The following is a 16,114-nucleotide window of genomic DNA, read 5'->3' as shown; positions in this document are numbered from 1 at the left end:
CATCAAATATTGATAGATTTAATCTTCCCGTGCAAATGAAGTTCATGTTGGTCCATTGCATTAGCTGCTGATCTCAGTGGCTATTTCCTCCCGATAGACTGAGTTATGGTGGATGCTGGCATTAAGAACTAACCAAAGAGCAGAGCAGACAATATTTCCTGGAAGGAAATAAGCATATAAAAATAAGCTTTTTTGTATGTTTAAAAACAAACAAAAAAGTGATTGCTGAAGACGAAAGGGATAATTGTTTTAATTTTCTTTTTCAGAAGGGCTGCTGAGGATTAGTTTGTCAGTTTTTACAGAAAGGTTTAAAAGCGCCCTAACTGCTGTGTACTCCCATCAGTAATAAAGAACAGTTTGGAGCTTTGACCTATGATGAGCTTTTAAGCAGTAAAATTGGTTGCAAATCCTGAGTGACTACACTGGTTTAGAAGTCTTGGTGGTCTGAGGATGTTGGTCAACAAGTTTAAGTCTTGGAGGAAAGTTTCTGTAGCTTGTTCAGGAGCATCGTGCGTTGATATTGAGGCAATTCTTCCTTTCAGATATGTGGTACATTGAGATATTTTAAATTGGCTTTACCCATTTCATTTTTCTCATGCAGCAGAAGACAGATGGTATCTGCAAAATAAAGCATTCTTTATTGCCTCCCTTATTTTGCTTCACATACAATTATCTCAGAAGCTTGTATTTGTGATGCTGTTTCACTGGTATATAGAAACCAGGTGGTGAAACCAGGTTTCCAAGGAAAAGAGAGGCTTTAATCTTAGCTCTGCTGATGTGGGACTTGCTTCAGTCATGTAGTCGTGGTGTTGAGCTGTGTAGTGTTCATAAAGGAATCACATGAAACTCTCCTGGATAAAAAAAATCAGTAGTTTTTGTTGTCAGTGTTTGGGTTTTTTTATTTTTTATTTTTTTTTCCACTTCTGGAAACATACTCCATGTTGAAGGTTGGAATCAAAAGTTACAACTTCCCAGAACTTCATGGGAGTGCAGTTGTGGTCTGTGCCTGCCTTCTCAGTGGAGCAGGCAGTCACAGAGCAAAATCCTGGATCCAGAATTTGGAAATCCCTTCACACTTTAAAAGCAGTCACGGAAGTATGTCTGATTTTTCAGTGCAGCAAGAATTGGGGGAATAAATTACATGAAGGGACCGATTTGCCATCCTGGTCCTTTAGTGCAACTTACAGCATTGTGATGTTGATGCCACATAATATCCTTGCCACGGTGTCTTGAGGTTCTGGGGAAGGGGATGCATCGATTCCTGCAGTTCGTAGTGCCGGTGACATGGACATTTTGGCTTTGCAGGCCTGCGGAAGGTGATGGTCCGAGCTCATCGGCAGGCTTGGTGCTGGCAGGACGAATGGTATGGGCTCACCATTGAGGATATCCGGCAGCTGGAGAAGGAGGCACAGTTGATGCTGGCTCAGAAGATGGCCCAGTTCTGCAGCGAAAACGATACTGAGCCGCACGGTGTCAAAGACACTCCTGGTGAGAAGGATGTTGAGGCCAACGCAGTTTCACCTGTTGACGCAGAGGATGCTGCTGGGAATAGTGAAACAACCTCTGGGAGATCGCTCACCAAGCAGTGGTCTACCTCTTCCAAGTCTTCACGATCTTCAAAGAGAGGAGGTAAGATGCTGCAGATGACTTGCCCTTCTGAACTGCACAGGGGTTGGGTGTTTGGGAGGTGGGACCACGTCTCCTTGTGGCTGGCACCTTGGGGACTGACGCAGAGGATGCTGCTGGGAATAGTGAAACAACCTCTGGGAGATCGCTCACCAAGCAGTGGTCTACCTCTTCCAAGTCTTCACGATCTTCAAAGAGAGGAGGTAAGATGCTGCAGATGACTTGCCCTTCTGAACTGCACAGGGGTTGGGTGTTTGGGAGGTGGGACCACGTCTCCTTGTGGCTGGCACCTTGGGGACAGTGCATGTTTCTCCTGTGAGTCCTTTTAACTCAGCGCCTTCTTTGCTGGCATTGCAGGCTCAGTGTTCTCAGGTGACCTGTCACGAGTTTGGGAACGTGTCTGTGACTCAGTGGTGGAGTCCTTGCCAATCTCAAAAGCAGAAAAACTACGATTAAACAGTAAAAAAGGAGGCAGCAGCTGGCTGGCAGTGTTGGGTCTCAGAAGACAAACAGTGACACAGAACGAGTTAGGCCGTGTCACCCAAGAGCTGCTGGTGGCTTTTATAAGGCCTGATCATCCGCTTTCTGGCTGTCGCTTGTCCGCTGTGTCCCAGCACCGGCCGGGCTGCAGGTCGCTGATCACTGCCTCTCTTTCCAGGAGGCAGCTGCAGCAGCTACCCTGTGCTCCTCGGCCGGGCTTAGACACCGCTACACACCGCTTGTTCCAAAAGCAGGTGTTCAGCTCTGTGGGTGTTGCAGTGTTGCTCACACAGCGAAACAAAACACCCCCATCAGCTAATGGGGCAATGAAGGCAGGTACCCCAAAAAAGTGGGTGGGGGCTGCTGCCTTCTACTGGTGATGATGTGCAGTAGCTACTCACAGCCTGGGCTTAGATAGGACTGTGGATAGTGTTTATATTCTCTTTTAAATACCATTCAGGAAGGCTTCAGGATTTTGCTGTTAACCCCCTGCCATGATACCCTGTAAGGACTGGCTTTGAGTCCTGAGTTCTGTCATTTACCTCCCCCTAGGCACTCACCTTTTTTTGCTGTGCTAAGCTCTTCCCTTCCTCAAACTGTTCTGTACGAAGGGGTAAATCCCCAGTGAGTTGCAGACAGGAGGCTTGAACCCTCAGCAATTCCCTCTCCTTTTAGTCAAGTGCAGCTGACAGCAAGATAATAGCTCTTATAGCAAGAGAGGGCAAAAAAAAAGAAATCTTGATTTTTCTGAAAACCCCAAGGGATAGCATTTCTTCTGGTGGTGGTGGAAGGGGAGAATCTGGGTGAGTGAAGCTTCTCCATCTCTCATATGCACTAAATTGTAAGTTGAGTCTCCATTTTCATTTACCGCTCCATCACTGATTTCATCACGGGGTGAATGAGAGAAAAGCGGTAGTTTTTACTTTGCAGTGACTCACTGGACTGAGCCCCAGGGAAGAACCTACCAGATGCTTCATCAATCACTGTATAAAGATAAAAATGCTGGCTTACTGTGTTTGCACCAGGATTTTATATCGATGTGCCTGTCTCTCATGCTCTTTGTTATGAACCCCCTCTTCCACTGCTGACCTCTTTGTTGGGAGCTGTAGTTTTCAGACCTCTTAGGATTTCGCTTGAAGGTTTTCACTGGTAGCAAAGCGTGAGTTCCTTTTAAACTGCAGAATGTCTCAGCTTTTACAAGAAAAAGTAATGAAAGAAATGAATTGTGATGTGCCGGGAAGTACGTCATACAGATATTTTAATCCTTCGTGCTGGCAGCGTATTAACATATGGAAGCAAAGAGGGCTGTCTTGACTTACCGCTACTTCCAGCTGAAAAAAAGCAACGCCTTTTCTCCAGAAGAGCTCGGTCCTTTCTATACCATCTGAGCGAGACCTCTGGTGACAGCAGGACCCTCGTCGCCATCCCATATGTTATTATATGTTCTATTTTTAGCAACTGTTATGCGAGTGCCTTGACGTCACTCCAGCATGAATTAGCTCTGCTCTGCCAACCTCCTCTCTTGCTGCTCCCCGAGGGGTGGGCGATGGGGCGGTTGGGGGCTGCTGAGCTGCAGTTAGATGCCTCTGCGCAGGGTCTCCGTCCTCTTTCTGCATGACACCCAGGTAGCAAAATGAGAAGAATTCTACTTACATGTTTAACACTGTTAGAAAAATAGCGTGCAACGGCTCGTGCAGCTGTCACAGTAACCAGAGCCTTTCAGCAGGTCTGTATACACTAAAGGAGAATTTGTCAGGCTCCTCAGCTTTTTCTTTGTGTGGGCTGTGTGACATGCATGAGCCACCTGAAAGAGGGGAGAAACCCTCTCTCTCATCGTTCTCTGGACAGTGCTCCCTTCAGCAGACAGCTGCTCTGTAACAAGTTCAGCCAAGAAGAGTTCAGGGTGAATTGCTGCTAAATTATATCTGAAAAAAAAAAAAGAAAAAAAGCTGTACTAGGTTTATGTTTAGTGCAGGGAACTCCAGAGGGGAAAGTGAAAGGGAGCAGGTAGCTGTGAGAACAGGAACCAAAAGGACCATCGGGTTTTCTCCTCGCTCTGTCAGGACAGCTGCTCTCACAGCTCCCTATGAAGTAGTTGGATAGCGTGTTGTTTAAATCATTCAAGTTTAAAGTTTAAATAGATCTCTAATCCAATTTGTATGGAAGCAATTTCCTTCCAGAAAACAGATTATTTCTATCCAGGCTGCTCTGCTTAGCTACCCACCTAAAAGTTAGCGAAGCAGAGGCATGGCTTGTGTGCTGATTAGAGGCACGAAGAAAGCTTCCAATCAGCCTGCTTCCTTCCTAATTGCAAACTTTAAAACCCAGCTGATTTTGCACGTCCTACTAACAATTATAAATAGCTGCCATTCAGAATAGCAGAAGAGTGATCCAGACAGCTTGCTTTAATGTAGCATCTTGCTGGCAGGTTCTAACAACAGTAAACAAGCAGGATCTGTAAAGCGCTACACTGACATCACACCAGCATCATCGGGGTTTTGTGTTTTTAATATTGCAGCAGTGAATTTTCATAGAGAACACACGACTCTTCCTCCAGCAAAGATCATGTTGGGAACTCTCTGTCTTGTCGGTGTAGCGTATCGCATCAGGCTTTTTTGTTTTTTCCAGCAAGTCCCTCACGCCATAGTATCTCCGAGTGGAGGATGCAGAGCATTGCCAGAGATTCAGATGACAGCTCAGATGATGAATTCTTTGATGCACATGGTATGTGGAGCCTAAATCACCATCGTTTGTTTCCTGAAATCGTGGGGTAGGGGAACAGAAGGCATCAGGGCTGGGGGGTGAGCAGGGAAGGAAGCGAGACTTTTTCTGCTTTGTTTGAAGTCTCTCTAACCAGGGTACGTGCAGCATCAGTGCAGTTTCTTCAGGCATCCCCAGCATCACCCAGCAGCCTCTTAGATTTAACGCAGCAACATTTCAGATTCAATGTGATCTGTTCGAAGGGAGCTTGAATAGTCTTAACCTTTGGAGCTGTATTTTATTTGGTGCAAATAAGTGTGGGTAAAATTCAGCAATACAGACTGTATTGGGGGTGTGTCCTAATGATTCTGATTCAGTTTATTTTTGGTAATTGGTAGGAGCTATGCTTAATTGTCCTGTCTGGACCTGAGGAGACTCAGGTTTGCCTTTAACTCGTTATTCTCCCATTCCAAGAAATACAGCAGTGCATGCAGCAAAGTGCCAGAATTAATCAGTGTTGATTCCAGAATTCTGAAAGTAATTTTGACTACCTGTATTAGGAGACGGCTGTGTTTTGGTGGTTTTTTTCCCCCTCTGTGCATGTGTGTGAAGAAGCTTTGTTCTACTGCACTCGTTTTATATATTGTAGTTAATGCGTGTTTAAGCCTGAAAGGCTCCGTCTGGAACGACAACAGATGGACTCTTCTCTCAGCTTGTAATGTTAATCTAAGTTAGATGCACAATGTGTGCTGATGAAGTTGGTGACCTCTCCGTGAAATGCAGTTGTTGGAAGATGACGCCCCAGTTCTGTAAAGCAGAGTTTCACTGATGTTCACCTGAAGTTCAGTCTCGTGTCAAGTATTTGTGCACATATCTCAAATTCTGGGGTAGGAAGCGGCACGCTGTTGTACAGTAGTGACCTGTACAATAGCAGCTTAAATGGCCAGGATGGGTGCAAGTCGAGGGATGAGTGTGTCTGTTACCTGGAAGAAGAAGGGCCAACTTAGTTTAAGCATCTCTATTTATTAACTTATGCAACATCTACAAAAACCATGTAAGGGATTTATTGTAGTGATATACATACAAGCAGAGAGGAGTGAGTCATCAAAACGGCATTGTGGCTATGCACCCTCTGTTTTCCTTTTTAATTACTCAGTAATAAAATTCAGATAGAGACAGCTCTGCCTAGGGTCCGGGCCCTCAGGGAATCCCTGACATGCTCCTAACAGGCCTGGGAAGGAGAATTAACAGAAATGAGCCTCGTGCCACAGTTGCTATCAGCCCCTCGGTTGCAATGCTACCAGGAGCTTGCGAGCAGCACAAGCAGGTCCTCTTCTGCACAGACACAGCCTGTCTGCATTTTCACACAGATTGTCCTCTGCGGTCTGCCCAGTTGGGTTTGAAAAGTCTGATGGGTTATTGGCTGACGAGTTGAAGCCTTGATGTGTGTGCTGTTCAACACAGCCTTCTCCTCCAGAGGGGACCTCTCGTTGCCCCGTTGGCCGGCAGGTGACGTGTCCCAGCTCCGCATCCGTGAGCAGGGACAAAGCTTTGCAGCTCATCCCGCTGAGGAGGCTGGTGGGGTTGGTCCCACGGGAACAGGACGGATCAGGATGTGAGTCAACGCCAAGCAGAGTCCCTCGGAAGCGCTTCCCATCTATACACACACATTTCCTCGCAGTGCGGTGAGCGGAACCTGAGTCCGAGGAGATTTCTTGTCGCTTGCTTCCTACTCATCCTCATTCACTGTGGTAAAGTTAGTGGCAAAGGCAGTAATATCTAATATCTGTCATGTAATAAATGCTAATAACAGGAGTAATATCCCATTGATCACTTGAGCAGCAATAAGGGCTGTAATTAAACCTCTCAAGGAAATAAGTTTAATATTTAGATTAACTTGCTGGAGGAGCTTTGAGTGCAATCTTCCTCTTAATTCTCTGCCAGCATGTGTGTTGCGTGCTTGTGCCTTCCACTTGCTCTGAACAGGTAGCTCCACACTCCCTTATGCAGGGAAATGAGGATTTACTCAGATTTTTTCCATAGCTGAAAAAGGAAATGGCGTGCTGATGCTGAGTTTCCAGGTTGCTCTCTTTTTATGGTCGAAGTGTAAATAGAAACTCCTAAAAATAATTGGTCTTTGCTTGGCTCTGCACTTAGTCCTCCTCATACTTAGGTTTTTTAAGCTATTGCTCAGATTTGCTGAAAAGATGAATATATTTCATAGTCTTTTTGTTCTTCATCCTAGTATTCTTCCAGTGAATTATTTTCTTAGTAACTGTTCAGCAACAAGAAAGGGGGAATCCCACTCTGGGACTCTGAAGATTACCGCTTTTAGATCTGTGAGACATCTGTAATTACTGCTTTTATTATTATGTTTATAACTCGTTATTAAATTTACAAGCCCAAAATTTTCAGGAAAGAAATACTAAGAGCAGAACAACAAATCAATTAGAAAGCACTTAACCTCTGTAACAGTAAAAGATACATCCTCAATGTAAAAAAAAAAAAGAAAGCAAAGAGAAAGGAGGCCAAAAAGAAAATAATAAAAAGAACCGGCAACCCATACCAAAGGCATATTTGTAAGATTTATGCCGTTGTTTGGTTTCCTGTGGGTTCAAGCGGGAGCTTTGGGGCTCTGTTTCCTTCCCAAGAACCTGGCAGGATTAGGCACAAGGTGTGGAGGCTGCGCGGTGCCCTGGCTCCGTGCTCTCGCCCGATAAAGTAGCCATCGGGCACCGCTGTGTTGGAAAACCTCTGCCCTAACCTGGCATAACACCTCTCCTGTCTGCTGCAGAGCGAGGCCATTCGTCTTCCTTCTGTTTGGGTACTACCACGGTGTGTTCTATAGGGTCTCTTCTTTATACGTCTCTTACTTTTAACTACGTTTCTAGGAACGTAGTATTTTTGGGACCCTTATTCTTTATCGAGTGTAGTTGAGCTGAGCCAGGGAATTCAGAAGATCCTGAGGTGGGAGGGAAGTGGCAGACACGTTGGTGATCAAACAAATCTCATCTGCTGAGGAAGTCAGGCTAAAGATAGCCTAAGGAGTTCACGTTTCCTTTATTACTTGTGCTTTTTTAGGTATTCAGTTCTGGTAACAATCGTGATCCTTGTCACTGCTTCCCCCAAAGACATCCCGCAGCATTCACACAGGTCTGGGAGGATCCCCATAGCAAATGTTGCTTTGTCCTCTCCTGTACTGGAGCATTCCAGCTGCTTTAGCATCACCAGAAAATATGGAAATGTCAAACTTCATACCTAAAATGGTAGCATTAAAAATCTATGTTATTTTTTCCACACTTCAGGAGTTTTGTTTGTTAAAAACAGGCAACTAGAATGTTTTGTTTATTTTTCAAATGGTGCTTTGGTTTCTATGTAACAAAAGCCAATGAAGTATCATATTTTATTATGACTTAATTCATCCAATTGTTTATAAGATTACATAGAGTTATGGGGTCTTACTTTTATTTCAAGTTCTGTTCTATTCTGTTGTTTGTATACATATCTGCGTGTGTATGTGACTCTCAAAAATTTGTTTTTTAAAGAGGACTTGTCTGACAATGAGGAAATGTTCCCGAAAGAAATAACCAAATGGAGTTCCAATGATCTGATGGATAAAATTGAAACCCCCGAATGCGATGATGTCCAGGGTAATTTCTTTTTTTGAGTAAAAACTGCGTGTGATATTTTACAGTATTTCCAGGCAATTGCTACAGCCACGTTCTGGAAAAGGTAAAACGTGTTATCCTCATCTCACAAAAGGAGAAGCTGAGACAGAGCATAGAAATGACTACCCTGTGCTGCCGAAAAAGCATGGCCCAGCGGGAGCTGGGATGGTTCTTGATTCATGTTCTGCGTTGGTTAGACTCCTTTGTGTGACAGCCAGGATCCTCTCATATAATGATGAAGTATTCCCGCTCCATCTCGTATGACTTGATTTACTCCTGACTCTTCTTTCCTCTCACTCCACTATTTATTCTTCTCTGTATCTGCCTCGGTTTCATTTTCTGCTCGTCGTTAGGAAATTTTGAAAAGAAGCTGGCTCCTCAGCCAGCTCAATTCGTGTAGCAGCACGATGGAAGATGACACTGAGGCTTTCTGGTACAAAGTCAGTCTGTGTAGGTGCAGATAGACGAACGCATCAGATCTCTGCTCCCCCAGCCTTAAAAAAGCGACGATTCAGAATTGCCGTTAACGAGAGAAGAGCTCAGTAGTGGCCTCAGCGCTTACCGAGGTTATGAGAAATTGCTGGAAAATAAGTGACCCAGCATTACCCAGGCTTCTCGGATGGAAGGAGGTGGGAGGGAGGGGGGAGTTTGGTGAAATCATTAAGGAGATGTGAGACAGAAGAAGCTGAGAGGCATTGGCACAAACAGTGTCTTTATGGAAGAGTGTTTTTGCCAAATAACATCTTGCAGCGTTGACGTTTTAAACCTCTGTGCTCCCAGGTGACTTGTATCACGAGACATCGGCAGAGTACCACGTTGGCTCCAGCGTGGAGAGGCTCAGCATCATCGAAGTAAGTGCTTGGGTTTCTTGTAATGAGATCCTTTGTTGCTGGAGTGTGTCCCTGTGGGGTAAATGGGGTAAACAGCTCCCTTCACTGCGAGCAACGTTTTGCCTTTGTGTGTCATTCTGAGCTGTGCCAGCACGCGGTGTGCTCCATGGTTAGGTGTAAGGGATTATTTCACCTGCCTTTTGAACACTGTAGAGAAAGTGCTCTGTAGTTTGCAGGCAGCGTCAGGGATCCAGCTGGAAAAAGATGCTAATCCTGTGGGGATAACTGCAGCTTGAGGCACTGCTGGGTAGAGCTCTCCTGCTAATGCTGAGTGAGCTAACGTGGACGTGGGAGCGGGAGAGCTGCACTCCTGCAGCACCGAGGGTGATCCGAGTGACCTAACTCTTTGGAGCTGCTCAGGGTCTTGTTTGCAAACTGGTTATAGCATAGCCTGTATCAGTGCTCTGGAGAAAATAACAAATAAATAATAACACACTTACCCCAGCTTTCTAGACTTGCATTGCTTTTTCAATTCAGTTTCCCAGTGAGACAGATGTACTCTTCTTGCCCTTAAAGCATCTGCCTGTCTGTGCTGCGGACATGATGGAGCTGCTTGCAGAGCGCCTAAGTTATGTCGTGGTCTGTCGAAGATCACGAGTGTGGTTTTGGCATGCCAGACTCTTAAGTTCATGGAGGTTTGGCTTTTTTGTAATAGACTGAGAGCTCCAGGGTTATGAGGAGAGTGAGTGACTGGGGACAAGAACAGCTCTAGCCATCTCTGGATAAGCAAGTCACAGCCCTAAGATTTCTCTTGAAGCTGGAGATGGTGTGGAGAACTTACTGTGTTCTTCAGAGGGCTGTACAAACTCAACCCCCTCCCTTTTCTGCCTTTATCTTAGAAAAAGAACAGACATCAAAGTGAGGTGACAAATACAGGCTTTTGTAGTTGCTGCTAAACCAGTATGAAATTCCTAGCCACTGTTGCGGTGATTTGCAGGTTATGAGCCTCCATCACCAAAAGGTAATTCAGGAATCAGGTGTCTTTAAGAGACTCTAGATCTTACAAGAAAGTTCTAAGTAGCCACCTCCACCGCCTGTCGAGTTGGCAGTTACTTGCATGTTCCCCGCTTCCGTCAAGAGCAGAGGTTAATGAACTGAAAGGGGAAGGTGCCTCCAAATGACTACTGATAAACTTCTGGATGACCTGAGCTTGGTGACTCATGTAGTTCTCCAAATGAGCGCTTGACAACGTTTGTCTGAAAGCAGAAGCAGTGCTGAGATGCTGAGAGCGCTCCTCCCATCCTCCAGCCAGGCAAAAGTTCAGACGCTTTGCAGACACTGTAAACTGGAATCAGAGAACGTTTAAAGATCAGGCATTAATACAGTGTTAAAGGTACTAAATAATTAAAGGCCATTCTCATGCAGGAGGTCTGGAAAATCTTTATTACAGACTTGGATGGGAATTTTAATACTTCTGGTGGGCCGTGTATTAAGACAGGCTTTAACATTATCTGGTAAAAATGTAAGCGGGTTTTTAGGTTGCTAATGTGTGCCTGGGCACGCTTTCCTCCCACCAGCACGTTTGTCAAGGACTCAGTCACTGCTCAAAGGACAACAGGTGACTAAAGATGCTAAAATTAGAGGAGTTTGCCAAATAGAAAATACTGCTGTCCTCCACCCCTTCCACAACCTCTCCCTGTTTCTCTGCCTCGACCAGGAGTTGCCCTGGATATTCTCAGATATTGTCTTTGCCAGCGCAAGGGGTAAGACAAGGAGGAAAGATTGGTACCTGCTGTCACATATCTTAGAAGCATTGGAACAGGAGATCTGAGTCCGTATGGGAGCCATAAACACGGAAAGCTGTGGTAGTGAATAGATAATAAAGGTAGTTCCTGCTCCGTTGTGTTATGAGAGCTGCTGGGACGTCAGGGTGAGGCTTAGCGCTGCTGTAGCAGGGTACTGAGCAATAACCCACCCTGAAGTTCAGATACAGTTCCCTCCTTCCCCCAGACTACAGCCTGTCTGTTTAGGCAAAGAATTGATTCAACTTCATAAGCAAAGGACCTGGAAAGCCAAAAATCGCTGTGTTCCTGCAGCAGTCGCCCAGCCATCTGTTGGGCAGTCCTTGGGTCACAGGGTCATGAAACTTTCTTTTCAGTTCCTCTTTTGTGACAGCCTAAGAAATCTGAAGTCTTATTTATAACTTCTGTTGTAGGCAAACAGAGGCAATGGCTGGTCTCTTCCTACAACTTCTTTCCTTAGTAACTTGCCGCTTGCTGACCTGTTTGATCTCATTTGGTCGTTTTGCTGAATGTCAGCTGCTGCAGCTGAGCTCAGCACCCCAACAGAAAGCAAGGCCCATCTTTAATTTCTTCATTTTTTCCACCTTAATGCACACAAGTAATGTCTTTACTGCTACCGTGTTTTACCTGGGTACAATTTTATGCAGTTTTATTGGAGGACTTTTTTGCTTTCAGCATTCCTTCTGCATGGAACAGTCAGTTACGCTCAGGCTATGTGTGTGCATTTGTGCGTGCACATGGCTAGGACGAGAGACCTGGAGGGAGTAGTCGGGTTCTCAGCTGTTGTATCCAGGTATATCTAATGCCTATTTCCATAAATTAAACACATTCCTTCTTGAAGACAGTTTAGTTTCTTACCCACAAAAGAGCAGATTTTATATTAGGATACGAGTAACTCCTGTGACTAGAAACCTGATTTGCAGTCTACACTTAGTTGGGATCAGTTTGTGCTTGCGCCTGCCGCTGGATTTAGGTGCCTCTCTTCACTCCCGAGCTCTCCTTACTCGTCTCCACTGTGTTTGAGAGCAGGCATTTTGTTCTCGAGTAGCTTTGCAAAGCAAAATCAAGGTGAGCTCTTTTGGTCTCTGTTCAAAAAGCTCCTGTGCTTCTGGTCCTTTTCACGCTGCCACTATCTTTGTGTGTGGATGGCCCAAACTGAACACAGCCTTCTAGATGGGGGCTTACCAACACCTTGTATGATGGCTAATACTATTTCTGCTGGAAATACCTTACTTCACAGATTGTTGTTTGCCTCATCCCTGACTGGACTTGATGTGGATAGTGCAGTTATGGTACCCACCATGTGTGAGCTTGGGGATGAAAAGGTGATTAAATTTGCATTAAAAGTACTTAGACCAAATCAAACCTCTTTGCAAAAGAAGCCTTTCTACTGTGCTCTCTTTCATTCCCAACTAGGATGAATCAGTGCAGCCATTACTGCAGCCAAGTAAAATCCATGTCCTCCTCTTGGTGCTCCATGGAGGGAACATCCTGGACTCAGGAAGCGGTGACCAGAGCTCTAAGCAAGGGGACGTCAACACCATCACGACGGTGTTTGACACAGTGATGCGGGTACATTACCCAGCTGCTCTTGGACACATCGCCATCAGGCTGGTCCCTTGCCCAGCCATCTGCTCCGAAGCATTTTCGCTGGTGTCCAGGTAGGTTGATGCTACTTTGTTACAGAAACACACATAAAATTTCACTCTTGGTTTTTGTGTTTAGTTTTTTATTTGCTTCCCTGAAACGTTCTGCATGTAGAATTGAAAGCTCTGACCATGCTTTGAGAATACACTTATTAATATACTACCAAGGCATTCAATCTTGATTTCATACTTAGCTGCAGTGAATACAGTAATCATGCAGCAAGAGTTCTGAAATTGATTTACTCTAATTAATCCAATAAATAATAAGGCTTTAATTCCTTGTCTGAGGGTTGTTCTTTCAGTGTAAGTATGTTGTCCTTGAAGATTTACGTTTGATGGCAGGGAGAGATTTATTAAGCTCTCACCCATTCACAGTGGAATAAATGGCCTTTCTATCTTGAGGCTTTTTTTTTTTTTTTAAACGAACCGTAATACTGACTGTACTGCCTGCAAATGGTTTTCCCCACTCTGTGTGTTGGGCTGACCATTTCCAACGTCTCTTGCACTATCCAGCCTCAGCCCGTACAGTTATGACGAAGGCTGCCTGTCCAACAGCCAGGATCACATTCCCCTCGCTGCACTCCCCCTGCTCGCCACGTCATCCCCGCAGTACCAAGAAGCGGTAGCCACGGTCATTGTCAGAGCCAACCAGGCCTACAGCGAGTTCATCAGGTCTCAGGAGGGCATGTCATTCAACGGCCAGGTGAGCCAGCAGTTGTTTATAGCCACAGTGAAAGGAAAAGCAAGTTTTCCTGCTGAAGCTCTCTTTTTCCATTAATCTCTCAGGAGGGATGGAAACATGACAGCGTTGAGCTGCAATAAGAAAGTGTTGTGCTTCCGTTTCTTTTTTTTCTGAGAGAGAGAGATTATTGCTTATGCTCTGTCTTGAACCTTCGGGATTCAAAGCAAAGAGTGAGCTTGTGTTCAGAAATGAAGCTACAAAGCTGTGAAGTTAATCAATTTTCAGCATGACATGCATTTCTGAATCAGGAATGCTACCTTTGTTACTAAACATGGTCTCTGCTCCCTGTGCAAACCAAGACTGTTTAAGCATTCTGGTCTTGAAAGGACCTTCAGCAGCTCGTGCTGGAGTTGTCACAGAAGTGAGGTGGTTTTTTTTGAGACTCTGCAGCTGCTGCACCCCATAAAAGACCTTGACTGAGCCTCACACCTCTGTGAGCAAAGTGACTCCTAGCCCCACGAGGTTTGAGCTATTGGACTAGCTGTCACATTGCACTGCTGTTGTGTGGTTTATCCACCCTGAGCTTCTTCTCAGCTGGCTTTGTGCCCAGGGATGCAGACAACCCTCTCCTACCCAGGGGTCTCAGTGCCTTATTGTGCCCGTTTGCTCAGTACCTTTGGAATCAGGACAGCATTATCTCCTCAAGGTCCAAACAGGGGGCAGAAGCTCAGGGAAGCTTGTCTGAAGTAGCATGGACAGCTGGCAAGGAGGGAATCAAGCTTGGTTTTCTGAGGCTGAAGTTAGCACCGTGGTCAGTGCTCTATGTTGCTTTTATTTTGCTCCAGTCTGCTGATGGGGACAGCCAGAACACATTTTGCTACCTAAGCTAATGAGAGTCTGCAGGGTGTGAATGGATGTTCACTGACTGGGTACTTTTACTGATGGAAGTGCTGGACATCCTATTACTGCAGCTTTTCTAGGTATAATCCAGCACTTGGTTTAACTATTGGCTCTGAAGTGAAGTCAAGGAGCTTTAAAAAATTTTTTTCTTCCTCCCCTGCTTTTATTGCCTTCTTCAGGTCTGCTTGGTAGGGGACTGCGTTGGAGGAATCCTGGGATTTGATGCCTTATGCTACAGCAGTCAGACTGTGTCTGAGAGCCAGAACAGCAGTCGACGAGGAAGCGTTGTGAGTGTCCAGGTAATGCTGGCTCCCAATGTCTACTGGCAACAGGTCTTCTGGCTACAGTACCTCCATGGTTCCTGGTTTTTAGTAACAATCTTTTAATGAAGCACCAAAGACTTTTTTCCTTATCAATGGCAAATGTGTCTTGAGGTGCGTATTTGTCTCAATTTGGGTGTGTTGGCTCTGAACAGGGATGCTTCACCCATATCCTTAGGAAGTGGTTTGGTCTGAGATACTGTATTGCCCTCAACTGGATCCTGGGGAGGAAAGGAGGACAGAAGAAGAAGGTTATAACGTCTTTGTGTTCCTGATTCAACTGTTAGAGTGCTAAATCTACGTCTTTCAAACCTCAGGATACCGACCTCCTGTCTCCTGGAATAACGGTGAACAACAGCCACTGTTCCAGTGGCTCTAATCTGGAAACCAGCAGACACCTCAGCAGGAGCAACATTGATATTCCCCGTAGCAACGGAGAAGATCCAAAGAAGCAGCTACCACGAAAAAGGAGTGATTCATCAACTTACGAACTGGACACGATAAAGCAGCATCAAGCCTTTCTTTCAAGGTAAGATATTGAAGGAACAGAGGTAGCAATATTCTGGAGCTGAGACTGGTGCGCCTATGAAACCTGAATGTTGCTTTGTTATCCTGCGATAAGCAAGGTGGAGAGAAGGGTTTAATTTAGAATAGAGGGTGTCGGTATTACAATGGCAAGAAGCCCTTCATCCTGTTGCTTGACAGGCAAGGCACTCAGGTAAGTGCTTTTTTTTGCTGTGCTGCAAGTGCAGGATGGAGGTCATAAAGCAAATATAGAAATGTAGAAATTGCGCAAGGAATCGTGTCCTTCCCTGCTGCAGAAGCAGATTTCTGCTTTCATGGTGGTGGGATGCTCTGGATCAGACTTCCTGAGCCTGGCTGGTTGGCTGGTTCATGGAGCAACACTCCACTGCACGTGAAGGTGGCTCTGTCTGTGTGTGACTATTTGGCAAAGCAGCCCAAATCCCCTGTCTGGAGCAGGGACAGGGGACTACATTCTGTCCCCTGCCAGGGCTGCTCTGTTGCACCGAGGTCATGTTTCAAATTTGTCACTCGCTATTGAAGCCCCCAGTATTGCATTCCTAAGCTTCTTCAAATGGGTTTTTCAAACATGTCTGTTAATATAAACAATGAAATTTTCGTCTTTCCATTGCTGCTGATCATTCTGGGATTATTTATGTAAGCCCAGAGGCTTCTTCTGACTGAATCATCTTCTTTTGGCCTGTGGAACTGGATTGCCCAGACCTTTTCTTCCTCCAGGCCCAGAGGAACTGCAACATCCTCTTTTATCTGTCTTCCCCCAGGTACTGGGGAGCAGTGTCCCCCCACCAGCAGACACCATTATCTGCATTGCAGCTGTGTCCAAGGCAATTCCTTTTGCCCTGTGCAGAGCTGAATGCTTGTCCTGCACTTCTGCCCCTCTTTCACCACTTGCAGTTGTTGCTCCAGCACAGGGACTT

The 16,114-nt window shown here is 45.4% G+C and overlaps 1 protein-coding gene across 1 annotated transcript in view; it reads left to right on the top strand.

Annotated features, from left to right (window-relative positions):
• Window positions 1–16,114, top strand: part of PITPNM2 (phosphatidylinositol transfer protein, membrane-associated 2) — a 63,403-nt gene that overhangs the window by 24,191 nt on the left and 23,098 nt on the right. The window contains exons 5-12 of the mRNA XM_009875424.1: window positions 1,306–1,629; window positions 4,735–4,830; window positions 8,352–8,456; window positions 9,255–9,325; window positions 12,523–12,767; window positions 13,266–13,455; window positions 14,514–14,633; window positions 14,972–15,183. Coding sequence (XP_009873726.1) covers window positions 1,306–1,629; window positions 4,735–4,830; window positions 8,352–8,456; window positions 9,255–9,325; window positions 12,523–12,767; window positions 13,266–13,455; window positions 14,514–14,633; window positions 14,972–15,183 — 1,363 coding nt within the window. The remainder of the gene's footprint in view (window positions 1–1,305; window positions 1,630–4,734; window positions 4,831–8,351; window positions 8,457–9,254; window positions 9,326–12,522; window positions 12,768–13,265; window positions 13,456–14,513; window positions 14,634–14,971; window positions 15,184–16,114) is intronic.

The sequence above is a fragment of the Apaloderma vittatum genome, unplaced genomic scaffold (assembly GCF_000703405.1).
Source record: "Apaloderma vittatum isolate BGI_N311 unplaced genomic scaffold, ASM70340v1 scaffold2708, whole genome shotgun sequence".
NCBI lineage: Eukaryota > Metazoa > Chordata > Aves > Trogoniformes > Trogonidae > Apaloderma > Apaloderma vittatum.
This window is presented reverse-complemented; position numbering and strand designations above follow the sequence as displayed.